The 26,964-nt window shown below is 39.8% G+C and overlaps 5 protein-coding genes across 10 annotated transcripts; 3 read left to right on the forward strand and 2 right to left on the reverse strand.

Annotated features, from left to right (window-relative positions):
- Positions 1-71: 71 nt before the first annotated feature.
- Positions 72-3,259, reverse strand: LOC129453260 (parathyroid hormone 4). 2 transcript variants are annotated; one of them, XM_055217409.2, is made up of 3 exons: positions 2,433-3,259; positions 2,255-2,354; positions 72-1,948 (listed from the first exon to the last, which is right to left on the reverse strand). In XM_055217409.2, the coding sequence occupies exons 2-3, from the start codon at positions 2,341-2,343 to the stop codon at positions 1,693-1,695; spliced, it is 345 nt and encodes a 114-aa protein (XP_055073384.2). In that variant the 5' UTR covers positions 2,344-2,354; positions 2,433-3,259; the 3' UTR covers positions 72-1,692. The 2 variants fall into 2 exon arrangements, with proteins under 2 accessions (XP_055073384.2, XP_055073383.2); XM_055217408.2 differs by having other exon boundaries at positions 2,255-3,259.
- A 1,081-nt stretch (positions 3,260-4,340) lies between these two features.
- Positions 4,341-8,485, forward strand: LOC129453255 (serine/arginine-rich splicing factor 3). The gene is made up of 6 exons (XM_055217397.2): positions 4,341-4,496; positions 5,274-5,484; positions 5,556-5,690; positions 7,333-7,371; positions 7,844-7,930; positions 8,030-8,485. The coding sequence occupies exons 2-6, from the start codon at positions 5,282-5,284 to the stop codon at positions 8,055-8,057; spliced, it is 492 nt and encodes a 163-aa protein (XP_055073372.1). The 5' UTR covers positions 4,341-4,496; positions 5,274-5,281; the 3' UTR covers positions 8,058-8,485.
- A 1,915-nt stretch (positions 8,486-10,400) lies between these two features.
- Positions 10,401-14,344, forward strand: LOC129453256 (cyclin-dependent kinase inhibitor 1). Of its 2 annotated transcripts, none has more exons than XM_055217401.2 (3): positions 10,401-10,588; positions 12,619-13,015; positions 13,402-14,344. In XM_055217401.2, the coding sequence occupies exons 2-3, from the start codon at positions 12,628-12,630 to the stop codon at positions 13,455-13,457; spliced, it is 444 nt and encodes a 147-aa protein (XP_055073376.1). In that variant the 5' UTR covers positions 10,401-10,588; positions 12,619-12,627; the 3' UTR covers positions 13,458-14,344. The 2 variants fall into 2 exon arrangements, with proteins under 2 accessions (XP_055073376.1, XP_055073375.1); XM_055217400.2 differs by lacking the exon at positions 10,401-10,588 and adding an exon at positions 12,331-12,488.
- Positions 14,345-16,429: 2,085 nt separating this feature from the next.
- On the forward strand, positions 16,430-20,495 carry LOC141348959 (transmembrane and coiled-coil domains protein 2-like). Of its 2 annotated transcripts, none has more exons than XM_073862117.1 (5): positions 16,430-16,730; positions 17,755-18,117; positions 18,417-19,024; positions 19,117-19,252; positions 19,350-20,495. In XM_073862117.1, the coding sequence occupies exons 1-5, from the start codon at positions 16,629-16,631 to the stop codon at positions 19,647-19,649; spliced, it is 1,509 nt and encodes a 502-aa protein (XP_073718218.1). In that variant the 5' UTR covers positions 16,430-16,628; the 3' UTR covers positions 19,650-20,495. The 2 variants fall into 2 exon arrangements, with proteins under 2 accessions (XP_073718218.1, XP_073718219.1); XM_073862118.1 differs by lacking the exon at positions 16,430-16,730 and adding an exon at positions 17,594-17,674.
- A 1,669-nt stretch (positions 20,496-22,164) lies between these two features.
- Positions 22,165-26,188, reverse strand: LOC129453250 (ubiquitin carboxyl-terminal hydrolase 49). Of its 3 annotated transcripts, XM_055217392.2 has the most exons (8): positions 25,786-26,188; positions 25,246-25,332; positions 23,655-25,084; positions 23,374-23,578; positions 23,187-23,295; positions 22,898-23,103; positions 22,775-22,827; positions 22,165-22,651 (listed from the first exon to the last, which is right to left on the reverse strand). In XM_055217392.2, the coding sequence occupies exons 3-8, from the start codon at positions 25,023-25,025 to the stop codon at positions 22,646-22,648; spliced, it is 1,950 nt and encodes a 649-aa protein (XP_055073367.2). In that variant the 5' UTR covers positions 25,026-25,084; positions 25,246-25,332; positions 25,786-26,188; the 3' UTR covers positions 22,165-22,645. The 3 variants fall into 3 exon arrangements, with proteins under 3 accessions (XP_055073367.2, XP_055073365.2, XP_055073366.2); XM_055217390.2 differs by having other exon boundaries at positions 22,165-22,827; XM_055217391.2 differs by having other exon boundaries at positions 22,165-22,827; positions 26,091-26,150.
- Positions 26,189-26,964: the final 776 nt, after the last annotated feature.

The following is a 26,964-nucleotide window of genomic DNA, read 5'->3' on the forward strand; positions in this document are numbered from 1 at the left end:
TCACAACATCACAACATGAATGACATCAGTTTAATCTGTAAGGGAGTTTACTTTAAAGCTTTTTAATCACTCACATATATAGCAAATAAATCTACAATAAACAGCAGCAGTGTAATCAACTTTAAAACAAATATAGAGGCAGAAATATAAAGAATGTGTGATTCAATCCTGTTCACAATGAGCAACACGATTACAAGCAACAATATATTTCACTTATAACTACCAACAATACAGTGAATTACAGGGATTTAATCAGTTTGTGTGTGAATAAATATCATACAACAAACCTGATTATTATAATCTAGTTTAGTTCAGTCACAAGGTCAGAATCTGATAATCTGTAACACCAGATGGATGAGTTTAATTGTCCGGGACTTCAGATGGATGAGATTGTGGTTGTCCATGACATCAGACAGATGAGAGTCTGATAATCTGCGACCCCAGATGGATGAGTCTGATTGCCTGGGACATTAGACGGGTGGGAGTCTGATCATTTGGGACATCTAACGGGTGGAAGTCTGATAATCTGAGACATCAGATGGATCAGTCTGATTGTCTGTGACATCAGACGGATTAAAGTCTGATAATTTGGGACATTAGACAGGTGGGAGTCTGATAATCTGGGACATCTGACAGGTGGAAATCTGAGACATCAGATGGATGAGTCTGATTGTCTGTGACATCAGACGGATGAGAGTCTGATAATTTGGGACATCAGAGAGGTGGGAACTGATAATCTGGGACATCAGATGGATGAGAGTCTGATTCTCCAAGACATCAGAGAGATGAGAGTCTGACTGTCTAAGACATCAAACAGTTGAGAGTCTGACCATTCGGGACATCAGACAGGTGGGAGTCTAATAATTTAGGACATCTGACGGGTGGAAATCGGAGACATCAGTTGGATGAGTCTGATTGTCCGTGACATCAGACGGATGAGAGTCTGATAATTTGGGACATAAGAGAGGTGGGAATCTGATAATCTGGGACATAAGATGGATCAGTCTGATTGTCCGGGACATCAGGTGGATGAGTCTGATTCTCCAAGACATCAGAGAGATGAGAGTCTGACTGTCTAAAATATCAAATGGTTGAGAGTCTGATCATCCGGGACATCAGACAGGTGGGAGTCTTATAATCTGGGACATCTGACGGGTGGAATTCTGATAATCTGAGACATCAGACGGATGAGAGTCTGATAATTTGGGACATCAGTGAGGTGGGAGTCTGATAATCTGGGACATCAGAGAGATGAGAGTCAGACTGTCTAAGACATCAAACGGTTGAGAGTCTTATCATCCGGGACATCATACAGTTTGGAATCTGATAATCTGTGACATCAGACGGATAAGAGTTGGATAATCTGGGACATCAGATGGATGAGTCTGATTGTCCGTGACATCAGACAGATGAGAGTCTGATCATCCGGGACATCAGACAGGTGGGAGTCTGATAATCTGGGACATCAGATGGATAAGAGTCGGATAATCTGGGACATCAGATGGATGAGTCTGATTGTCCATGACATCAGACAGAAGAGTCTGATTGTCCGGGACTTCAGGTTGGTGATAGTCTGATTCTCCAAAACATCAGACAGATGAGAGTCTGATGGTCCAAGACATCAGATGGATGAGAGTCTGATTATCCGGGACATCAAACAGGCAAGAGTCTGTTTATCTGGGACATCAGATGTTATTTTTCTCTGTCTCCGAGCACAGCGGTGAGGTGAGGTCTGTAGATGTCATTCAGCAGCGTCTCCAGTGTCCTCCTGTGGCCAGGCTGAGTGAGGAAGTGACCCGGGCGGGTGTCTGGGTCACCAGCAGTCAGTGTGCGGGTCTGGGCGGTGTGAAGTCCCTCGATTGCACTGGACAGCCAGATCAATCTCTTCAGACTCTGAATAGAGCGACCACGATCATGCATCAACTGATGCTCTGTGACCGCCCGTCTGCTGTAAACAACAATAAACTCAATATTAATATACATACAGCTGTCAGGCATTGCGTTAGCGGCACAATAGCACAGGGGTTTAATCTCAAAGGAAATAAACATTGTAATGCACTGTAAGACACTTTGGTAGTCATGCAAGATTAACATTAAATGTTGATAATTTACAACACGTAATAAACACAAATGAGTTAATTTGTTCATGTGGCTCATAACCCTAAATAATAACTTTCTTTCCAATAACTCATCTTTATCTTAAAGCGCTACACCACCTGACTTCATATCAGATTATATTCATATTTTCTTTTACCTTTCACCATCTTGACACTGAACGATCGTCACCACCATAAGTAAGATGACAGCGAGACGCTGCTGAGACCGTTGACCCTTCAACATCATCCCAAAACACACTGAGAAGAGGAAGGAAAACATAAACTTTATAAACACTAAACTTCATAAGATTAATTATGTGTTTGTGAAGTACTTACGTTGTCTCTCTCAGCTGTCTGTTCTCTTGATGTCTGCAGATCTTAAATGACGGTCAGTCACTTCTTATGGGTTTATATAGACGCCCAGTATTTCAAACACAGGAAGTGACCTCACAGTCAGATCTCGTCATACTGCACTCCCAATTATCACACAAATATCCTTCATCAAATTCATCATGAACGTATGGATGTTTGGGTGTTAATTTGTCATTCACAGGACAACGCCTCACCGTTTTGAGGACTTTTGCGTTTTTAACTCAAACCAGAAATGATAAATTAGCTGAGAATATCAGCAGACTGTGTTTTCATCTGAAATAAAGACTTTTCATATTACATTTTAAGAAGGAAGATGTTTTCTTAGGTTAAAAATATGAAGCATGCATTCAAGGCAACTTTTATTTGTTGTCCATTAAAAGCTTTTGAAATGCAGTTCAAATCTCTTTTCATTAGAAACAATGTGAGATGATTCCACATGAATACAGCATCATCTCTAAGGTTTCCCATCGTCGTAGTAACACATCTTGGATGTGGTTTCTGTAGGTGAGAAATGTAGCTCTGAGGGGGATGTGCATGTTTCCCAGCTCATTCCTGAACACACAAACATCTCTGACTAGCAACTGCCAACTAACCAGATGATGACTAATCACTTTCAAAGGGACAACTCAGACAAAACTGACGCCTTTGTCATTTAATTCTGTGTAGTTTCAAAACAACTTTTCAGGAAAGTTTATTTCTACATAACGAAAGCACAAACTGATAAGAGTAGAGTGACCATACATGCCATTTTTCCCAGACATGTCCTGCACTGCAAAAAATGATTTTAAGCAAAAAAACTTCTAAATATTTTTGTCTTGTTTTCAGTAAAAATATCTAAAAATTCTTGAATTAAGATGCTTTTTCTTGATGAGCAAAACCACCCAAGAAATAAGTCTAGTTTTTAGACCAAAAATATCAAATTTAAGTGATTTTGTTCATTAAATAAGCAAAAAGTCTGCCAATGGGGTAAGCAAAAAAATCTTGAACATTTTTCTTAAACACTAAATTCAAGAAAAAATCATTGGTAGATTTTTTTGCTTGTTTTATGCAAAATCACTTAAATTTGATATTTTTGGTGTAAAAACTAGACTTATTTTCCTAGGTCATTTTGCTCATCAAGAAAATACATGTTAATTTAAGAATTTTTAGATAGTTTTACTGAAAACAAGACAAATATACTAAGTAAAAAAGTCATTTTTTACAGTGTGGTCAGGATTTCAGGTTATTCCAGGTTTTATTTCAGAAAAGCAATCGTTACATTTCATAGTAAGAATGAAATTTGTATGTCTAAAATAGATAAATGTTAATTTTATGTTTTTTTTTTTTAATATTAGAGAACATATAAACATCATTACAGGAAAACAGGCATCAAAGACAGAAACTCAAAAAAATTAAAGAACAACAAAAAATCAGAAGACATTCAAAAGACGGCACATACAGACTTGTACTACATTTATGAATAAAAATTTGCCATACTAGATGAAAAAATAGTAAATAAAGAATAGTGAAAACCAAATAGTAAATATTTTTTATCATTACTCTTAAAATAACAAACAATTATTTTTTTTATAATGTTTTTAACGAAAATGTGAGAACCACAATGAAGTATGCAGGTGTGGTAAAAGTGTAGTAACGATGGTTTCTTGGTGTATTGATTACCATGATTTTACTACAGTGACCATGGTTAATTTTTGTAAGAGATTAGCTTGAAAGTAATGAATAAAGATCCACATATAAGCTTATGTGATAATAACACACGTGATCATGATAACTGCATTTTTTTGTAATAAATAAATAAGCTCATTCCTCTCTGTTGAGGTGCTGTAATGAGATCCTGTCACAGACCTCCTGTGCAGCCTGCAGACGCCCTACGTCATCTATCATAGGCATAGCACCGCCTACACTGTGCGTCATGACGTTTTTGTTCCTGTACGTAAGTGCGTTCGGATATCCGCGCTGCGCCATTTCAGGTTGGATCGGGTTCGGGAATCAAGGAGATACTCGGTTTATAATTACGCGATTTTTACGGTAAATTCACCTTTAAATGTTTGTTGCGATATATTGTGTGTTCATGTGTGTTGTTTGTCATGTTTATGTCGATGAGCCGCGCGATTATTTTACGTTTTAGGCGGATTTGTGTTTTTTTGCAGGCCGCCATTTTACTGTTGACACAGATTAGCCGTTAGCAGCTAACAGCGAGTTTTTGCCGTTGTTTATTAGTATTACTATCACGTTATACTGCTTATAACCGGTAATATTTAGTGTATTTACTATATTAAGTGTTTTTTAATGGTGATTTGAGGATGTTGAGCGTATTGTTATGAATTTATTAGCGCGTGCACATCGTGCGCCATTTTGAGCTGCAGACAAAAGCGAAGTGCTGGCTATGTAACGTAATGCCTCACGTTTCACTGTTTAAAGCAGATTTTTGTGTGTTTGTTTTTTATTATTACTATTATTTATACGTTACTATTGTAATATAGAAGCGTAATAATTCGGTAAATCCAAAACACTGAGGTAAAATTATACCGAAATGAAACGCGTTTAGCTTTTCAATACAACAATCATTTGCGTTTAATTGTTATGTTAATACGTCACATTACAGTGAAACTAATGGAGACAGACACACCTTCATACATACATACAGCCTATCAATCCACAGATGGATTTTGATTAATTTGCATTTCATCTTTTCGTAGATAGTTTAACCCAAACCATCTGGTTTTACCAGTTTGGCAGCCGATGTAAACCTGAAAAACACAATTGTTCAAGTCATCTAACAATGCTTAAATTGCAACCCTACAGATCGAGTCATGCATCGAGATTGTCCTCTGGACTGTAAGGTGTACGTGGGTAATTTGGGAAACAATGGTAATAAATCCGAGCTGGAGCGATCGTTCGGTTACTACGGACCCCTGAGGAGCGTCTGGGTGGCCCGAAATCCTCCTGGCTTTGCCTTTGTGGAGTTTGAGGACCCTCGTGATGCCACAGATGCCGTCAGAGAGCTGGATGGACGGTCAGTATAGATTCGAACGGTTTTGATGATCTTGTTTTTAGTTTTCTGATCCGAGCCACGTTTTAATGCAGGACTCTTTGCGGTTGTCGGGTGAGGGTGGAATTGTCCAACGGCGAGAAGCGAACTCGTAGCCGGGGTCCGCCTCCATCCTGGAACCGGCGTCCAAGAGACGACTACCGCAGACGCAGCCCGCCGGCCAGACGCAGGTAAACCTTTCTCTCCCCCTCGGGTGTCTGTAGGTGTTGGATCAGAGGTTACTAATCGGTTTCTACCACGCCAGCCCTGGAGACCTGTGGCTCTTCACCAGGCTGATTCTGTCCTGGTTCGGATGTCTGCCGGAGATCCTTTGACCTTCCATCTTCATTGTCATTAATAACCATTACAAAATGATTTGATGATGTCATTACTACTCTTTATTTACCTGCAGACCAGAACAAGTGAATCTCACAAACTTATGTCACGTTTCACCCTAATATTATTTGGCTGTTTATGTTATTGCATCGTGAAATCATTTTAATTGTCAGCGTAAAAACAAATTATTCTACAAATAAATTTAATGATATAAAGTATTTTTTGCAGTACTGCTAAAACATCAGAATGTTTAAACATTTTCGTTATACGGTTCCTTACATTTTGGGGTGAAACGTGGCATGGCGTTTCTTGAGTTTTGTGCGATTCACCTGCTAACTAGTACAATACAGCAGGCCTTAAAATAATCTCAAAAAATTTGTAAAGGGTTAACATTGGTTCTGAATGAACTTAAAGGAACCCAGTTGGTAGTCTTGAGTAATGGCTTGATAATCGAGCTGTTAATGATTGGAATGCAATCTTTTGTTGACTTACATGAAGGTTGTTTTCTTTTTAAACTTTTCTTTTTATCATCTATATTAATAAAAATGAACCCCGTTGCAGAGTCACCACCATGCCTCTCCTCACCACCCTCTGAGTCAGTCTACTAGTCCTCTTTCAGCATCATGTGACCAGCGTGCCCCAATCAGCTGGCTGGGTCGGTGTCACATGACCCAGGCATGGCCAGTCATCAGGTCGCACCAGCCCATTGGTTCCTGAGCATGCCGTTCTCAGCTCCTCTTCCTCCAACCTTAACACCCAATCGGCAGCGGCCCACTTCACATTCCTGACCAATCAGCGTATAACGTTTCCTAATGTCTACACTACAAACCACCAGCAACAGCCTTCGGCTAAGCAATAAAAGCAGGAAAAATCCACTACATCCAGCCCCCATCCGCAAGCCAGCTAATCAGCTCGCAGCATCTGGCCTGCACTTTCCCGCCAATTCTGCTCCCCGGCCGCCAGCCGTCTCCCCTTCGCCTTTTCTAGCTTGTTGAAAACCAAAAGACTAGTAAGTTTTTCCTGCTTTATACAGTTTAATGCTGAATACAGATGTAAGATGAGGAGAAATCTCCTGTTGAGTTCAATCAAACAGGGTTGGTATGAAATCTTTCTTGAAAGAAGAGAGAGAGAGAGAGACGTTAGGCTAGACAAGACAAGCAGACTGATGGGGAGCCCAAACCGAGGTTCAGAAAGAAGCGTGAGCTTTCAAAGCTCTTTTCCATTCTGTTGGGTTGTTTGTGCGTTTCTGTTGTGTTTTTCCAGTGAATTCTCCTCTTAGTGTGCACTATATAGGGGTCACTACTAGAACATTAATCTCCTAGTTTGATCAGACGAGATTCTCACGTGTTGTGAGATCTCTGCAGCAGAACGGATCTCCACTCCACCCCTGTATCAGGGCGGTGTCGAGTTTTAGCAGGCTGGAGATTCAGGGGTTTTGAGATGTTTGGCTGTGTTGATTTGTGTGTTGACGCGGTTGCTTTTTTCCCTCCTCTTCAGATCTCCAAGGAGGAGGAGCTTCAGTCGTAGTCGTAGCAGGTGAGTTTGAGTCAATAGTGTAAAAAATTGTTATAAATTGTAATAAATAAAGGCAATAAAGTATGTATTTTATACATAACAATTAGGTTTGTTAAAATTTAAGTGATTTTACCAACAACGGCCACTAGGTGACAACAGTTTTCTGCATACTCTTGTCACCAATTAATAAATTACTGTCACTGCATTATTAATACTGCTGAAATGTTTAACCACATTCTTAGGCATTTCCAACAATATGTAGTTTGTCTTAGTGGATGTAAATTTTAATAAATTAAATTGCGCTTACAGGACAGTACCATAAATCAACGTTTGCATTTTTTAAAGCCTTAAACAAGCGCAAAGATAATTGGGTCATACATTTGGTTCAAAACTTAAGAATTTTACAAATAATTATTTTAGCTTTTATCACTTCTGAATTTTTTTTTTTGTTGGAGCTGTTGGTTTTAATAAATTGCCGTCTTGTTTTGTCAAGGTCTTTATCCAGAGAGCGCAGAAAGGAAAGATCTCTGTCCCGCGAAAGGAACCATAAGCCCTCAAGATCTTTTTCTCGATCAAGGAGGTAAATGTCACGTTTCTTTATATAATCCATTTCTCTGTATATATAAATATGTAAAGCCAGAGAAATGGTTTTAAACTTTAATCTCATTTCTCCTTACAGTCGTTCCAGATCTAATGACAGGAAATAAACCTCACGATAAGAAACCTCGACACAGATCAGACGTCTTTCAGCTTTGACGAAAAGACTTTATTGCCCACAGATCGTTTGAGTCTCCCGTGTGTATTTTATTTTTTATTGTGCATTGGTTATTTTAGCGGTTCATTTGTTTTCTGTGATTGTGTTTGCGTGTTAGTGACATCATTCCATCTTACACACTTTTAAGAATCTTTTTTATTTTGGGAATCTGAATGTGATTGGTGTAAGAGTGGACGCTGCTGCTGGTATCTTTAGGTTTTATTTGTTTTTGTATGATGAGAGCAGCAGTAGAGGGGTTTTGAGGTGTAATGGCACTATGACAACAGCAGGGGAAGGAACGGAGAACAGCTTTCATATATTTTTTCCTTCTAGTGTTTGTAACGTTTATAATGTTGATCTCAATTAAATCTCTACAAAATACACTTGTTTCCTTTTTTCATGCATGTTTTGTTATAATAATGTCCTCTGATGTCTATACACAGCTGAAGTTTGTTGTTTTACCAGCAGGGGGAGATCATAAACCATAACTCATTCTAGTTAAACTACTGACTGCTATCATGGTTGAGTTCTTAATATGAACTCTGTTCAACAACACAATACGTTTAAATAAATAATCCCACATTAGTTACACAATAGATACACAGGATGGTTTGTGATTTGTGTGATTACTGATATTCTAAAGGTTGTAGGTTCAAACACTCAGAACATCTATAAGCTGTTTCTCAAACTGAAGGGTGCATCCTCCTGAGGTCTCATACGTCATCAAGACTCGTTTATTTCACTTAACCGAGTATTACGTTTGCAAGTCATAGAATTTATGATTGACTAAGTGTAATAATAAACTTTAGATTGTTAATATTATAATATATAATTGTCTTGATGACGTATGCAGCCTTGCGTCCATAAGGTGTGACTGTGAGTAATGATTGATCATTGTGCTGAAGATCTTCAGATGAAGCATCTTTGGTTTCTACATCATGATGAGTTCATAAGCTTGACTTCAGTATGGTTGGTGTCTTTCAAAGTCCTGAACAAACGTTCACCTGTAATGTCAGATGTCCTGTAATCTATTAAAACAAGTGTGGATGAATGTTTAACTCTTATAAGTGTGGAAACCTATGACTGAGATGATGACAAAAGATCTATTTCAAGTCAAACCTAAAGCTTCTAGCAGGTAATCTCCGCTAACATTAGCTATAATATAACAAATAAAACATGAATGGAAAGTTAAAGCACTTACCTTTATACATAAATGAAACTGAATGAACGGGGTTTTCTTTCAAAATTTCCCGCAACTTCCTCTGGCATTACTCAACGCTTCGTGACGTCACGGAGTAATGAGTCACAGTTTCTGTGGCAACTGAATGTTAAGTGACCGTTCACACTCCCGCCTCAGATCATCATCACACAATGAACAATGAGTTTATTCGCGTGATCGACTCTTCCCAATGAATGACTTTCACTCATTCCCAGTTTCACAGACGCTAGACCTAGACTAAAACATGATTAAGCTGTCTCAAATTAAAATCACTGACAGTAAAATATGCATTTGTCTCAACATACACTGTCTTTTTCTAAGGCAGATTTCTAAAAGATGCTTAAATTCTTAACTAAGGGTTAGTCTTGGCTTTAGCTAATCCTTGTCTATGAAACAACGCCACAATGTGCCAAACAAACAGCTTCAGGGTTGTGAATGTGCATCTATTGGCTAAACTGACTCTGACAGCCCCAGACAGCTTGTACATCAGTATGTTTGTTTGTTTTTAACCTCTAAATTATAGATCATGTTTATTAGTACATACACAAGCAATAATTAGATTGAAATTGGATTATTCAACAATAATGCAGACCCCAGGTGGAAATGGGCGAATGGGCGTTTCAATGCGGGTGTGAATTATAAATGAATAAATATTAAATGCAAGTCCAACTTTTTGATTGACATTTTCTTATACAGTTTTATTTAGATGTCACTTCAATGTGGTACAGTTACAGTATCAGATGGTACTTAAATGAAGGTACCATATTTTACAAAGATCTTTAAAATATACAATGTCTAAAAATTATATGTCCATAAACATGATATTGCTATATGGTACATGATAAACATAAAATAATGAATACATTTGTGTGGCTTTTGTTGGTGTAAATAATACACAAGACAGATGAAAGAAAAACGCCCGTGTCTCGGTACAGGGTGGGTCGGCTGATGTTCTGGAGGTTCTGTTCTGTGACGTAGATCATCTGGAATTTCTTCAGTGTGCCTGCGCGTTCCCGCGGCATACGCGTTCACGTGTTGTCATGTGTTTACCGGGCTCAGTACACGTGCAGTGCTCGGTAGTCTCCGCCCACTCTGGGTTGACGCCCACCGGAGTCAAAAAGGTTCAGCAGCAGCAGATCTGTAAAGTTTGTTGCTCAGCGTTCAGTTTACTCGATTCAATCTGAATCTGATCGATCTAAAGGATTACTTCAAGATTACTCTACATCAGCGAGTTCATTCACTTCACGTGCGGATTCCTTAAACATGTAAGTTGCGGGTTTTTTTCCTTTATTTATTTATTTTTTGCACGTTTACAACTTTTATCTTTACGAGGAGAGTTGTGTGTTGTTATTCATAATGTAAAGTTTTACATAAAGCTGAATTAATGCGGTCTCGTTTGATAATCGAGTTCAATAACATCACGTCAGAAGTTTCTCTGAAAACTTATTCATGAGCAGCTCAATGTTTTAGGGCTTTATTTTAATCATTCGTGACTTTATGGCACTTTTGTTATTGTTTTAATATGATTTGATCATTCTGACAGAGTTTGTAATCTCGAGCTGTTTTCCTCCGATACGCACGAGTTACACGTTCACGTGTACCCGTAGTAGAGAGTGGGCGGGGCACGACCAATCAGCGAGAGCCTCTATTTCCCGCCACAGTCTTGAATGTTTTCTTGTACTGAACAGCATGTTCCATAACATCGACCAATAGGATTCAAGACTGTATGTGACGTGTAAAGTCATGACCTCGTGATATAATCCCAAGAGGTTTACAGAAGTTTAGTAAAGAAACTTTTCGGAGAATTTGAATTGGACTTTATTTTGGACTTACTATTACTAAAGTTAAGAGGTTTATTTTAAAATTATACACTTAATTACCCAATGAACCAATTTCTACAAAAATCATCTCAATCAGACTCGTGTATTTTGTAATATTGACTTCTTTAAAGGTCATATTTTCTTTTTAAATCTTATTATTTTATATGTTAAGTTTTACATTCATAAATGCAAGTGGGCTCAGATTAAGGCCAGTTTTCCCCAATTTAAGGTTCAAATGAAGATTTATTTTCAATCATTTAAAGAACTTTCAAGACATAAAGCTACCAGGACTATGAATAATACAATGGATTAAATTCCTCCTTTTGAAATTATTGTATTGTATACCCTCCTTATTCTTTTCAATTTTTGACTTTTTTGAACTGTATTCGTTTTTTACTTCAAATGTTATTTGCACAATTATAAGAGATGTTTAAATAGTTAAATATTTGTTTACAGTCTATGCATAATGGCCTAAATAAAAACATTCAAAGGTTTTGTAAAAAATGAATGCATTCATCATAAAAAAAACTTTTATGATTTTAAAAATATGTGACAGAATATTTTAATAATGTTTGTATGTTTGTGGCCATACATAACATATAAAAGTGTTTATAATTTTGATAGTTTCATATTTCATAGAGTTTGTAAGATGTCTGTAAAACACATTTTTCTTTTAGCAAAAGTTAAAGAAAGCATTCAACTCTTTAAAAAAATTGTAATTGGAAAAACGAGAAAACTTGAATAAAAAGCGAGATGGTAAAATGTGAAACACTCCTCATGGAAGATAACAGAAATGGTTTTAACTTAGATATTTGTAAAGTGTGTAATACACTACTGAGTGTGTAGTACACTAGATCAGTGGTTCTCAAACTTATTTGACGTGCGCTTGTGTACGGTGCAACCCATTGTGGTTCTCCCAAAGAAAATGTATGATAAAAAACTTTATAAAACTCAATGTTTTTTATTAAACAAAACATATAAAATAATACACGCTAGTGCTGTTGGTTAGTAGCCTTATTTTGCTGAGGTTTAATTATACAGAGTTTATGGTAAATTAATTTGTTTTGTAAAATGTCATAAAACTGGGGCCCCCGTGGCATCATCTTAGGGCCCCCAGTTTGAGAAACACTGTTCTAGATGTAGATGAGCCTGTAGTACACTAGATGAGTCCCTCTGCTGGTCATGTGCAGTAACTGCAGGTGTTGAACATGCCCTCACATGTTAGTGTAGTTTTGCCCAGGCATGTATCAGATCATCATGAGTCACTAAGTTCAGCCTATAAATACAGCAAACATTGTTCAAATCAGACACAGATATGACTGCACACAGGAGAAGAGCACCACAGGTCTGAGATCAGCTGCTTTATTTATTTATTAAGAACATTTTATGTTTGTGTCATGTTTTAGTATATGATGGACAGAACTTTTTATATATTGGTTAACTGACCCATGATGCCTCTCTTTTTCTCTGTGTAGTTTAAGAGGATGGCGGATCACAGATGGATCCTGCGAGCTCTTGGAAACGGCCCTACGAGGAGGAATCTGTTCGGTCCGGTGGATCACGAGCAGCTTCAGGTGGAGTACAGTGATGCTCTGCAGAAAGACCTGAAAGAAGCATCACGCCGCTGGAACTTTGATTTCATCTCAGAGAAGCCGCTGGAGGACGGAGACTTTCAGTGGGAGGTCGTGTCCGGAGATCGAGTGCCCGTCGTGTACCGCTCGTATCAGACGGAGGAACAGTTGTCCGGTCCATCTGCTGCTGGGAAAGAGAACGACCCCAAAACCTCAGAAGGGTTCAGTTCTGTCCTACAAACCCTGGAGAAAACACCAGAGAAGAAAGAAGCGCAGAAGAGAAAACAGACAAATATTACAGGTGAGGGGGCGGAGTCAGTCACAGGTACATCGTGTTTTAATCTAAGGTACAGGGTGTGATGGGTACAACCTGTCAAAAACATCTTCAATATCTATATCACCCTACATATGAGGACATTTTATTTTGCATAAGGACATTGTTTTTTTATTATTCTTTTTTATGTTAATTTTTGTTTTTTTGTTTGTGTAACTACATGGCAGAAAAGTGTTTTGTGCCAAGTTAGTGTTTTAATCTTTGCCTGTTTATGTATAACAACTTTTGGAGAGGAATGTTTTATTTCTGTTGATGTTTTAATGAGAGTCATTTTTAATAATCTGCACAAAAAGGGTTGACTAACAATCTTCATATATTTGAATAATTTCTTGTGTTTGATCTTCTTCGAACAGATTTCTATCAGACGAAGAAGAGACTCGTGGCCACGCCCCGTAAATCAGGACAATAACTGTAAAACACAGACACACGGTTTCTCTCTATCAGGACTCGTGTGGACTCATATCTTCATCAGATGACACTTTTACTGATGGTTCGTTTATGACACAAGATGTCATGGATCAAACGCTCATCTGTATCTTTAAATGTTTGCTGATTGTTTTCAATCATGTATGAGCACTTCATGTTTATGGACGGTTAACATTCAAATGCTTTAAAATCCCTTTACATTCCCCTGGATGGAGGTGAAAATGTTTTGTTTTCTTTTTTGATGTCTGTTTCAGTCTCACAGTAATGATGAGTGAGATTTCAGTGGAGATGTATAGAGATGTATTGCTTTATTGCACAAAAGATGTAGCTGTAACTCTAAACTTTAAATCTTTAGTTATTTATGAATCTAACCCTCCATATTAATATGACTGTTAGTGTTTCTGAATGTTTTCACGACCTGTCATTATGTTTTACGAAAGTATCAGTATGCTGTAATCACAAACACTAAACCTCAAACTCAAGCAAAATTGTTTGGTAACTGCAGTTACATTTCATTACATTTATTTCAGTGTGATAGTTTATGGCAGTAATGGAGTTAAACATGAATTTGATATTCATGTTTCATACATTTGTGTCAGTGTCATTACAAACATCATTCTTGTGTTTGTTGTCATGAAGGTTAAATATCTTGTTTAACACATCCAGTCATGATGTTTATGATGATTATTAGCAATGTAACTATGATATAACAGTTTTGTCATGTTTGTTGTATTCTGATGTCTGTCGACTGCAGTATGTAAATTATCATATGAATAATTGACATATAATACTGAATTGCACTCTTTTTTATTTTCAGTAGTGTAACTCGCACAGGTCTGTTATGGTTAAAGAGTTGTTGTTGTTGTTGTTGTTGTTATAAAAATATGTGCTGTATTTATTTCAAAAGAAAAGTTATATTGTAGATTCACATGTAATTGTTCATAAAATTGTATATGAAGAGAAAAACTGTGGTTTGTTTTGTTTATTATTGACATTATTTACAGTAATGTAGTTGTGTGTGTGTGTATATATACATATAGAGATTGTGTATTGTGATTTGGGTTGCAAAATTACAGGAATTTTTAAGGCTGGAAACATTTTATGGGAATTAACGAGAATATGTGAGAATTAACAAGAAAAATTTGGAATTAAAGGGAATATATGGGAATTAACAAGAAAAAAATGGGAATTAACAAGAATATATTGGAATTAACAAGAAAATATGAGAATTAACAAAAACATATGGAAATTAACAAGAATATATGGGAATTAACAAGAATATATGGGAATTAACAAGAAAAAAATGGGAATTAACAAGAATATATGCGAATTAACAAAAAAAAGGGAATTATTGAGAATATATGCAAATTAACAAGAAAAAATGGAAATTATTGAGAATATATGCGAATTAACAAGAAATATGGGAATTAACGAGAATATATGGGAATTAACAAGAAAAAAATGGGAATTATTGAGAATATATGGGAATTAACAAGAATATATGGGAATTAACAAGAATATATGGGAATTAACAAGAAAATATGGGAATTAACAAGAATATATGGGAATTAACAAGAAAAAAATGGGAATTAACAAGAATATATTGGAATTAACAAGAAAAAAATGGGAATTAACGCGAATATATGGAAATTAACAAGAATATATGGGAATTAACAAGAAAATATGGGAATTAACAAGAATATATGGGAATTAACAAGAATATATGGGAATTAACCAGAATATATGGGAATTAACAAGAATATATGGGAATTAACAAGAAAAAAATGGGAATTAACGCGAATATATGGAAATTAACAAGAATATATGGGAATTAACAAGAAAATATGGAAATTAACAAGAATATATGGGAATTAACAAGAATATATGGGAATTAACCAGAATATATGGGAATTAACAAGAATATATGGGAATTAACAAGAAAAAAATGGGAATTAACAAGAAAATATGGGAATTAACAATAAAAAATGGGAATTAACAAGAATATATTGGAATTAACAAGAAAAAAAAGGGAATTAACGCGAATATATGGAAATTAACAAGAATATATTGGAATTAACAAGAAAAAAATGTGAATTAACGAGAATATATCGGAATTAGCAAGAATATATGGGAATTAACGAGAATATATGGGAATTAACAAGAATATATGGGAATTAACCAGAATATATGGGAATTAACAAGAATATATGGGAATTAACAAGAAAAAAATGGGAATTAACAAGAAAATATGGGAATTAACAATAAAAAATGGGAATTAACAAGAATATATTGGAATTAACAAGAAAAAAATGGGAATTAACGCGAATATATGGAAATTAACAAGAATATATGGGAATTAACAAGAAAATATGGGAATTAACAAGAATATATGGGAATTTGAAAAGAATTGCAGATTTGCCTATAACAGGGAAATAATAATAATTTTGATTAAAACAAAAAGATTGAATGCAATTTCACTTCAAATAAATCCAGGCTTGAAGAGCGTAAATATCAAGTTTCTTCAAAATGTGTATTACCTGCTTATGACCAAAGAAAATGTTTATTTATGTTTGTATGTGATATAGTTTATAAACATTTCCAAATAATTCCCATGAATTTTCCAATTTGGAATATTTCCAAAAATGCCTAGATTAAGATCCCATGGATAGTTCTTGGAAATTTACTGGAAACTTTCCGCCCCTTTGCAACCTTAGTTGTGGCTGCTGCAGAGATTTAATGTGTGTGTAATAGATGCTGTTGTTTAACATAGTGACCCAGTTGTTGCTATGAAACTGATGTCAGCATTTCCCATCAGCCCCTGCTGGCTGTCTGTTTGGGAAATGTCCTGCCCCCATACACACATCACTAAACAGACACAAATGCACACCATGACAACATAAATACACACAACAATACTATAAAATGTTGTTTTTTCTGTGTAAACACACAGACAAACGTTGTAGAGAATGCACTTTTGAATGAGTGTCTATGTGGAAGCTGCAGTGTGTGTGAGACGCATGCTCCGCTGAGATCCCCTCCCCCTCCTCTCATCCGAGCTGCAGCCGCGTCAAAACGCAGACAAACACACGGCCGGAGAAGAGGTCCACAGAAGACGAAGATGAGAGAAAAAACAGCACAGACGCTATTGTGAACCATGAAAGATTCATCTGAGAGACAGAAAGACAGACAGCTAGAGGGATATGGCCCTCATACACGTCTCTGCAGTGAGACAGCACAGCCTGCACTGAAGAACATGGTAATTACTCCTAATTCATCTGTCCCTGTGTTGTAGCATCCATCCATCCATTCATTCATCCATCCGTCTCTCTTCTGCGCTTCTTCATGTCTGCAGATTTACTCATGTCACCCGTTGTCATCAGACACTACACCGTAGGCTTTCGTGTCTGTCACCGCTCAATTCCATCCTTCTTTTTTAAATGTACATCAGAGGCCTGTAGATCACACACATGCACCTGCTGCTGCCAGGTGACATGACTGAGGCACGCAGTGTCACATGCATTAAAAGATGCGAGGATTGCAGTAACCTCTCACAAAGGTCTAATTCTAAAAGGTTTCGTTGCGTTACACACGCACACGCACACATGTTGTTTGCAGGTATCATGACTGAGGCATGCAGTGTCACATGCATTAAAGGATGCATGAACTGCAGTAACCTCTCATGGAGCCCCGAGATGATACACACAGCACGGTTCATGAAGGGTTACTGTGTTTGACGCATCATTTCATGCACATGAAATATGCATTTCACCTGAACATGTACGTCTACAAATGTTATTGCAGAACTTTCTGTTCATTAATTTAGTCTGTGTGTGTTTTATGAGAGTGAGTCGCAGCGCTGCAATTATGAATGATTCATTACAAACGTATAATTCCTATTGATTTTTAAATAGTGTGTATTTAAGCATGCGCTCCTGACGTGTGTTAACGAGACTCTTAGATTTAAGTGTCATTGATTTGTTGAGAGACAGATAAATCCATATCAGCATAGGTTGCGACTCTTGATCTAGTGTTATGTTGTGTATGGAGCAGAGATATTTTCAGAACAAAAATGGGTCACGCCTTCTCTCTCTCTCCCAGAGCGTGTGATCGTTTCAGTTTAGCATGTAAACAGCCATGACGACGGGCACTCAGACTGCTGCTGAATGTACAGAGGTGTTAGTTTTGGTGTCAGATGTTAACGTATGTATGTCACCGCATGTTTCTGTGTGTACTGCATATGTGTGAAATTGCCCGTTCACGGTTTGGTTGTGTGTGTGCAGCTGGATAAGAGTGAAGTGTCCACGCTGAGCCTGCCGCCCTCCACGAGTCATGGAGGTTCAGACGGTAACATCAGCGTGGAGGCAGGGTCGGACTGTGGGGCCGGCGAGGTCCAGAGAACCCGAGTGGCACTGGAACATCTGCAGCAGAAGATCCTGAAGATCACGGAGCAGATCCGTGTGGAACAGGAGGCACGTGATGATAATGTAGCTGAGTATCTCAAACTGGCCCACAATGCCGACAAACAGCAGGCGTCACGCATCAAACAAGTGTTTGAGAAGAAGAACCAGAAGTCTGCGCAGACTATCGCACACCTGCACAAGAAACTTGAGCACTACCACAAGAAACTCAAAGAAATCGAACAGGTAATATCACATGCACGTGAGTTCTGTTGCATGCAATGCTGCATTGTTTCATTTGTTTAGGTGCTTCTGCCTAGAGCAGGATGTCGGTCCTGGAAGGCTGATGTCCTGCAGATTTTAGCTCCAACCCTGAGAAAACCTTGCCTACCTGTAATTTCAGGTGACTCTTTAGACCTAGATTAGCTTGTTCAGGTGTGCTTGATTAGAGCTGGAGCTAAATTGTGCATTACATCGACACTCCAGGACCGACGTTGGCTACCCCTGGCCTAGAGTAATTTATTATCCATTGCTTCTATCTGTAGAACGGTCCAGCACGCCAGCCCAAAGACGTCTTGCGGGACATGCAACAGGGCCTAAAGGATGTTGGTGCAAACGTACGGGCGGGAATCAGTGGTTTCGGAGGGGGTGTGGTGGAAGGGGTAAAGGGCGGTGTCTCTGCTCTTACACACACCGCTGTCGTCTCAAAACCACGAGAATTTGCAAGCCTCATCCGCAACAAGTTCGGCAGTGCCGACAACATAGCCCACCTGAAGGACCATCTGGAGGACGGACACACAGAAGAAACGCCCAGAGCTCTGAGCGGCAGCGCCACGCTCGTCTCCAGCCCCAAATACGGCAGCGATGACGAATGCTCCAGTGCTACTTCTGGGTCAGCAGGTGGCAGCAATTCAGGGGGAGCGGGCGGGGCCATGTCAGGGATGGGGGCGACCATGGGCAGCCCGCGACTGGACGGACATCATCACCACCATCACCACCATCACTCGTCTTCTTCCTGGGATGCTCTGCTGGAAGGTCTGCATGAGATCAAAGCCAGCCAGGTCCACATGGAGGACGCCATCGAGGACATGAAGGCACAACTGCAAAGTGACTACACCTACATGACCCAGTGCTTACAGGAGGAGAGATACAGGTAAAACAACAGCGCGTGCAGACGATTGAGCATCGTTTACTGTCGGATGTTCACGTGTCTCTCTTCTGTCACACACACACACACACACACAGGTACGAGCGTCTGGAGGAGCAACTTAATGACCTGACGGAACTTCATCAAAACGAGTTGAGCAACCTGAAGCAGGAACTTGCCAGCATGGAGGAGAAGGTTGCTTACCAGTCATACGAGAGAGCACGAGACATACAGGTGCGACTAATTCAAATTGGACTATTGTATTATGTTTTAGGTTGATCGTATCATTTCTAACTAGCTGTAATAATAACATGTATGTGCGTTTCTGTAGGAGGCAGTAGAGTCCTGTCTTACCCGCATTACCAAACTGGAGTTGCAGCAGCAGCAGCAGCAAGTGGTTCAGCTGGAGGGTGTGGAGAACGCAAATGCCCGAGCTCTACTGGGAAAACTCATCAACGTCATTCTGGCCCTGATGGCCGTGCTACTGGTGTTCGTCTCCACCATGGCCAATTTCATTACCCCGCTCATGAAGACCCGTGCCCGTGTCGGAGCCACCCTCGCCTTGGCCCTCTTCCTGGTCACTCTGTGGAAACACTGGGATTGGTTGGAGATTCTTCTCCTGCCCAGCTGAGAGAACAATAAAAACACATGCATAGAACTACAGACGTCCCTGTCGTCACCATGGAAGTGAGCGAGAGATTGAAGAGTACATTCAAATGATACAAAGATTGAATCATTGCAACCTGAAGATGGCGCTGTTAGAATCACAGGCCTAGGCTTCGTTACTCTTCATGATTGAGGGTCTCTTTCTTTTCTAAGAACATTTAGCTCTTTAATTGCATAAATTAATGAATGTTTAACTGGTTCTTGGAGCAGAAACCAGAAATGATTTGGAGAGAATGCTGATGCATGACTCCATACTGACACACAATCACATCTCAGATCCAGACATCACAACTGAAGGAACGCTGACACATAAACCATCTAAGAAGATGTGCTGCCTTGATTGTGTTTAGTCTCATTGTGTGAAATTCAATGTCTGTTACATTTCTCATTTCAGAGGATGAAACTCTATTACTTTGTGTGCTGGATTCATACTGTAATCCAAAGTGAAACAGTAGGCACAGAGAATAATGTGAACGGTACAAATTAAGAGTATCAAAAAGGAAAGTCATTTATATTCCAATGAAAGATTTCAAAGACTTGGAATAATGTGATTCAGTGAATCATGCATATAAAGAAGACCAGGAATGTGTAGAAAGTAAACAGGATCAAGTTTCATTTCGTGTTGGCCTCAGTGATATTTACAGACATGTCATGTTTGCAATCAATATAACCACATTTGTCGTCAGAACATTTTTGTAAACACAGTTATAATGTAAAGCACTCATTACACAAGCATGATCATATTTCTCATCTTTCTACCCGTTTAATAAAATAAACCACAACATTCTTAATAAACACATTTGCAAATATATGAGATGTGTTTTACTATTTTAGGTATTATTATAATGTTTGTATTTACTTGTACGTATAATTTTGATGGTGTGTAAGTGTGACAATCTGTTGATGTAATCCAGATTCAGGTTTTAATCCAGATCAGACTGGTTAATCCTACACATGGATCCACTCAGACTCAAAATGAGACGACTATTTTGTCAGCCTCAACATTCCATTTAAAAAGATTCATAGTTCCTTACCTGGCATCAGATGTGATATGATTTATCGATGATAAATAAATGAGATTTTGCTTATGATGATCTGTAGGACGCGCGCGCACCGCCTGCCGGTCGGAGTCGTGCGCTGCGCGTCATCTGTTTGATGTTTAATTAACATTATGCAAATGAGATTGATCAGACAAACCGAGCCTGCAGGAAAAGATCGTGGACAGAATGAGAAACATCCATACTAATGTTGAACGATGAGGAAAAAACCTTAATATTTATACACAGTGTGGCACGTGTGGGTTTTTTCCTCAGGTTGACTGCGAGTAGCTCATCCACGCATTTTCTGAGGTAAACGAACTAAAATGGCGCGAGATTTTCACAATTTTAATTTGATTGTCTTAATGTAATTTATGATAGAAACAATGTCTTAACTTAGTTTTAAGATAGTGTGATTCGACAGAAAGAAACTGAAGTTTGTTTAATTTGAGTATTTAATCTGTGAATGAGATTTTATTGAGGAGTGTATCTGAACACTAACACTAACCCTGAAGTTTAAGAATTAAAAATGTAAATATTGAAGGTAAATTTTAAACGTGTTGTTCAGATCTTTTCTACTTAAGTGTAAACTGATGCAATATTTAGGCCATTATTTTGCACATTAGTGTGGATATATAATTTGTAAAAGACAGAAAAACGTTAAAAGTTTAAAAAATCTTACATTTCAGTAAGTCTCTTTGTCGAGTATTCCTTGGTCAGTATAAACTAGGCAAACATTTTTTATTAAAATCCAAATCCAATTGAAGTGTAAACTTGTAGATGTATAAACGGTGTCATTGGACGCACATGCAATATCGCGTTTACGCGCCTGAACCTAAATGAACTTCCGTTCTGTATTTATTTATCGGTCTGGCTAGTGTCTACTGACCTCTGAAACAAATACCTTGATGTTTTGGTTTGCTAAAGACTAGAGGAGACGACGAGCATGGTTCACAACTGTGCGGAGAGGTTTGGCTGCCAGGCAAGAATTCAAGGATCTGTAGCTAACATTGTATACATTAATTTTACAGTAACGTTAGCTCAGCGTAATAGTAAATACATGTTAGATACGATATATGAACAAAGGTAATTTACTTGTCATTTATTCATTTTATTTTTTTAAGTTAATACATTTATCAAACCATAATGGAGAGTAGACAGGAAAGTTTTGGGTGGAGATAAGGAAGTGGGATCAGCAAAGTACCTCAGAGACAGGAATTGAACTCGGGTCGCCATGAGCACACTGGTGCTACATGTCAAACATTAACCACAGGGCTATCGATGCCGACTACTTGTCATTGATTCTATGTGAAAGTCGACGGGAAGTTGTGTTTAGTCCAGAAAAGATGTTGCTGCTGAAACCGTCTACAATCTGACTGTTAGCATTGGTTTGCATAAGATAGACAGACAGCAAGTCACAGATGACAAGGAGACAACAGATCACAAATTCAAATAGGGTTTTTTGTTCTTTATTCACTATCATCAGGAAGATCCCACAAGATCAATAAAGTCAATAACAGGTGCTCTCACGATACAGGACAAAGGCTGAGGGACAGCGGTCACACCTGTCCACACGCACGACTAAAAGACATTCAGCGTCATAAGATTGTTCAGTCATTTAGCACTGATGAAAATGAAGAGAGGCTTTCTCCGTTGTCCTGAATATCATCCCAAGTAGAAAGATTAGAAAACAGTCACGGTATCAAAGATGAAGAATTCCTGATTCAGTGTTTGTGTCTGATGATGATGATCATATTGCTGGAGGAGTGACCATTCGTTCCCTCTCGACAGCAGAAGAGTTTCAGTACTTGAGTTTATTGGTTTGTATTTGTGTGCCGGACCCTGCAGGTGAGCAAAGTTTGGTCCTGAATGCCCTGGGTTAAGTGTGACTGTGCCAGCAGAGACAAACGAACGTCTCTGAGTCTCACTGCTGATGTCAGGAACAGACCTCCAATGAGAGAGAGAGAGACAGGTAGAAAGAGAGAGATGGAGGCAGACAGGTTTAGGAGGAGCGCTGTGTGTAGAACAGGATGTAGGCCTGAGTGCTGCACACCTCCTCTACACTGCACACGTTCATCTCTGAATCATTACAGTGAACCCAGAAACCTGCAACACAAACACGGTTAGCACAAAAACCACACATAACCACAATCAGAGGTGTAATCCTGTTACGTACCTCCTTCAGTGTTATAACAGTAGGCTGTGTAGTGCCCTGAGCCAAAGCCTTTCCCATGATGCATCACTACAGCAGACAGATCATAGGTGTAGGCCTCTCTCTGTGGCAACTGCGCAGCATCCGAGCAGCAGTACGGTTCTATATTTAGGACCTGATCAAAAGCCACGTGGACGCCGATCTTCTCCCTGTGGTTCCGACCAGACCACCTGTGAACGTGCACAGAACCGTTAGCAAGAATGCTACGTGAGAGTGATACGTGTGTGATGTTAAAAATTGGTGCTGCACTGACCGGAAGCGTTTGAGGTGTAGACGCAGCACTTGAGGTAAACGACAGACGAGTAACTGCTTACAGGCCTCGGACAAGGACAGGGGCTTATGGGATGATTTACGTCGTTTTCCTGAAAAGACAAAGTAGTTTTAAATATATTCCATAGCAATCAGAAGAACTGTAAATACGCATGTTGCATTGTACTGACGGTTGCAAAAGTTGCAGGCGTAGATGCACCCCTCTAAGGCTTCAGTCTCTGTGAACTTGGCGAGCATTTCGGACAGAGAGCAGCTCTGCTGACAAGCGGCGGTGGTGGGCTTCTCCATCCGGTGATACCGCTCTGGAAACTCGAGTGACAAATCCCAAAATGGCTCCACTGTGTTTGACTTGCGCTTGCAGGACAAACAAGTAACCTGAAGGGAAGCACAGCACAGTCAGCTAAGTGTTCAAAACTTTTATTAAAAGAGACTCCTCAAAGTCGTACATCACCTGGCTGAGTAGCTGTCCGTGGAATATAGTGTTAAGCACTTTGAGGACCTGTTTGGAGAGCTTTCGCTGCGTGATGGGGATCAAGAAATGTTTGCGTGGTGCGTCCGATTCCAGTTCCTGCTGGACTTTATCGAGAAGCTCACACAGGAACTCCTGCGCATCCTGCTGGTCGTATCCACGGAACGCTGGGATAAGATTCCATACAGAGTGCAGCATGGCAAAAGGGGAGACAAGCGACCATCGACCGGACCACATGACCCTGAAGAGAGTGTGCAGCTCGTGACACAGCGACATCTTCTGCCGAGACGAGGAACGTGGCTCTTTAGGTTGCACTAGTTCAGCTGCGCTCAAACTGGGCGGGACGATCTGCGACATGCCAGCGGCTGCCCTACCCATGCGACCCAGCGTGGTAAGGGCACTGGAGTGGTTGGTCTTAGCGAGCAGTTCCTCTGTCTCACAAAGGTCCAGTGTGAGGAAACACTCCCTGAACTTCTGCAGGTGACTTAGCACCTGAAGGATGGAGTTCATGTAACACGTGTTGCCGAGATTCCGTAGTCCCGTGACCCCAGGTGCGAGTTTTTTGCGACGTGCCGACTGCGAGGTGCGATGTCGACGAAGTCTACCTGTGCTGCGGAGTGGTTTACGTGAGAGTGATTTGTTGGACAGTGGAAGCAGGGGCTGTTTGAGCACAGGGGGAAATCTTTCCGGAGGGTCGCGGAACTTCGGGGGGACGAGCGCGAGCGTAGGACGAGGAGCCTGAGTGAGGAGCCGCGCGCTCTTTCTTGGCGGAACGTTAGCTAGTTCTCCCATTAGCCTCTTCTTAACTTCCCTGCGTTGTCGTCGCTTCTCCTCTCGCTCCTGCTCTAGTTTCTCCTCACGGATCCTCTGCTCTTCTTGCTGCCGGCCCCTCCAACGATGCAGGGCGCCTCGAAGCAGAGTTTTCCGCCTGTGCAAGAGCGCCGCTTGCATAGTCGGCCGGGGCCCCGCACCGTCCCGTGTGACCTCGCACACTCTGAGAGCACCGTCGGCTGCCGACGAACGTAGGGAACGCTGACCGGGGGTTCGGACGGTAGACAGAGCACCTCGCAGGAGCTTCAGGTCTCCCTCAACGTTATCATTCAACACGTAATCTCCACACGCGAAACAAAAGACGTCCATCTCGCGAACCTCCATGGCAAGCGGGTGTTGCGTTTGCTGGTAATGACTCAGAGAGTGTTCCTCCATGTAACGTCCACAAGCCACGTGAGAGCACTTTAGACAGGCCCATACCGACTCCGTGGTGTCGCAGTCCACGCAGCGCCACATCTGCGGGTTGAGAATGGAGTGGCCGTGGCCCAAACGAAGCCGCACCACATGCTTACAGCGATCCATGTCTCCCAACACGCATGAGCACTCAGAGTCAGGAACCACATGCCATGACCGTGCTCATCCTGAGGACAACACAGATGAAGACACGTCACAAACATCTTCTGGTAAACATGTGTCTAGTTTAAGCCAATGGTGATAAATATTGTTTGAAAAGCTTTATAGTTAATTTGAATTTTTAGGAATAAAAACCCCGAAAAGTGTCTGTGAGATGTTCATGACTTACTGTGTGAAGTGTTGATGTCCAGCATCAGAGCAGATGTTTGCTCTCGCTGAAGTGTGTGATGATGGGCTTCATCACAGAGAACACACACTGTACATGACAAACACATGCGTGTTACACAATACTTGTTTACAATCTGGATCACAGTACCACAACAAATCATGGGTATTGATGGTCTAAACAGAGATCGGTCTAACTAGCAACCCATAGTTGATCATTCACTAAACTAGTTATTTTAAGTGAAGTGGTCAGTGTATCCGAAATGTTTTTCTCAGCATTTGTGTATGTTGCTTAAATGTATAATTATGTATGATAATGTGATATGAGTGCGTGTCTGTGTGTGTGTTTGTCTGTTCTTTGTATGTGTGAGTGTATGTAACACAATGCAGTGAGTGTAATTATGGGAAACTATATACGTGTGTCGGTGTTTGTCAGACAATGCAGTGTGTGTATTTGACTATGAGTGTGTGTTTGTCTCTGTTCTTTTAATGTTTGTGTGCATATGTGTGTGTGTGTGTGTGCTAACCCGCTAGCGCTACTCACAGAACAAAAGACGCTGCACCGGGAGACACGCGGAACCCGTGGTAGCGGCGGCTCCGGGCGCATCCGTTGCCGGTGATCGGACGCTCGGTGTTTGTGCGTTTATACCGGCGCGAGAGATCCGTTACTTTAAATCCATTAAACAAAAACCAGCACGAGCCGCAGACACAGAATAAAATCAAACAGAAAAGCGGCGTATTCGCTTTCAAACAACTCCACGGCGCGAGTCCTCCGCGAAAAAGCCGGTAAAATTGTTTTCACGCCGATAGTGACTGTAATTAATCGCGTGTTTTTCCACATTCACTTACTGCTGTTATTTACCGCCATCGTCCGCACGCGCAAGCTGTCACCATTTTCGCCTCAACCGAACTCGCCCAGCGCTGACGCCACTGCGGTCTGATTGGTTAGACAACGGCCTAGCGCTTGACGACCTTGTTTTGATTGGTCGAGTAACACATCAAAAGCCGTATATGATTGGTTGAGTTGACGTCAGTCAGGTTTTAAAGCTCCAGAGGCGGGGTCAACTGAGCAGCTTAACTTAATGACACGCTTGGATTTATTTCACACAATCATTTTAATAAACAGATTCATATAACATTCAGGTGTATAATTAATGGAAAATATTATATAAAAATAGCAAATTTAGCACTACATTTGATTTATGTACATGTTCACGTGTCATTGAAGCGTTTTCTTATAGAGAAATTCAGCAGCAAAACATAAACAAACAGCTTTTGTGGACCAAACGCAACTTCCGGTAGACTTCCACATAGAATCCATAACAACAGAGTAGTTTATTTCTGATAACAAAGGAAATAAATGACAAATAAAATACCTTTGTTCATACATTTACATATTTAACGTGTAAAATTAATGTAAAAAATGTGAGCTACAGGCCTGGAATTTAAGCCTTGCTGCCAAACCTCTCCTCACAGATTTGGTAATCTCCGCTCATCTTTAGCAAACCAAAATATTTTATTTTTGACAAGGTATTTGTTAGAGATCACTTTAGGTACTAACCAGACCAATAAATAAATACAAACCGGAAGTTGATTTTGGTTCAGGCTCGTAACCGCGACACCCACAGGCGTCTGATTAAACCGTCTATAACCAGCAGTCAGTTTGAAACTGTGTACTTAGTTTATTTATTCCCAAATCATACTCTTGCACCTGAGACTAACG

The sequence above is a fragment of the Misgurnus anguillicaudatus genome, chromosome 23 (assembly GCF_027580225.2).
Source record: "Misgurnus anguillicaudatus chromosome 23, ASM2758022v2, whole genome shotgun sequence".
Lineage (NCBI taxonomy): Eukaryota > Metazoa > Chordata > Actinopteri > Cypriniformes > Cobitidae > Misgurnus > Misgurnus anguillicaudatus.

Excerpts from the sequence above, each read along its gene's own strand:
- LOC129453250 (XM_055217390.2), bottom strand. The coding sequence starts at position 25,025 with ATGGATCGCTGTAAGCATGTGGTGCGGCTTCGTTTGGGCCACGGCCAC. Across the intron at positions 23,104-23,186 it reads CTACACCTCAAACGCTTCCG|GTGGTCTGGTCGGAACCACA; the intron begins GTCAGTGCAGCA and ends GCACGTTCACAG. Across the intron at positions 22,828-22,897 it reads CTGTTATAACACTGAAGGAG|GTTTCTGGGTTCACTGTAAT; the intron begins GTACGTAACAGG and ends TTTGTGTTGCAG.
- LOC129453260 (XM_055217408.2), bottom strand. The coding sequence starts at position 2,376 with ATGTTTTCCTTCCTCTTCTCAGTGTGTTTTGGGATGATGTTGAAGGGT. Across the intron at positions 1,949-2,254 it reads CAGTGTCAAGATGGTGAAAG|CAGACGGGCGGTCACAGAGC; the intron begins GTAAAAGAAAAT and ends TGTTGTTTACAG.
- LOC129453255 (XM_055217397.2), top strand. The coding sequence starts at position 5,282 with ATGCATCGAGATTGTCCTCTGGACTGTAAGGTGTACGTGGGTAATTTG. Across the intron at positions 5,485-5,555 it reads GTCAGAGAGCTGGATGGACG|GACTCTTTGCGGTTGTCGGG; the intron begins GTCAGTATAGAT and ends GTTTTAATGCAG. Across the intron at positions 7,931-8,029 it reads TCTTTTTCTCGATCAAGGAG|TCGTTCCAGATCTAATGACA; the intron begins GTAAATGTCACG and ends TTCTCCTTACAG.
- LOC129453256 (XM_055217400.2), top strand. The coding sequence starts at position 12,459 with ATGACTGCACACAGGAGAAGAGCACCACAG. Across the intron at positions 12,489-12,618 it reads ACAGGAGAAGAGCACCACAG|TTTAAGAGGATGGCGGATCA; the intron begins GTCTGAGATCAG and ends TTCTCTGTGTAG. Across the intron at positions 13,016-13,401 it reads AAAACAGACAAATATTACAG|ATTTCTATCAGACGAAGAAG; the intron begins GTGAGGGGGCGG and ends TTCTTCGAACAG.
- LOC141348959 (XM_073862117.1), top strand. The coding sequence starts at position 16,629 with ATGAAAGATTCATCTGAGAGACAGAAAGACAGACAGCTAGAGGGATAT. Across the intron at positions 16,731-17,754 it reads AGCCTGCACTGAAGAACATG|CTGGATAAGAGTGAAGTGTC; the intron begins GTAATTACTCCT and ends GTGTGTGTGCAG. Across the intron at positions 18,118-18,416 it reads AACTCAAAGAAATCGAACAG|AACGGTCCAGCACGCCAGCC; the intron begins GTAATATCACAT and ends TTCTATCTGTAG.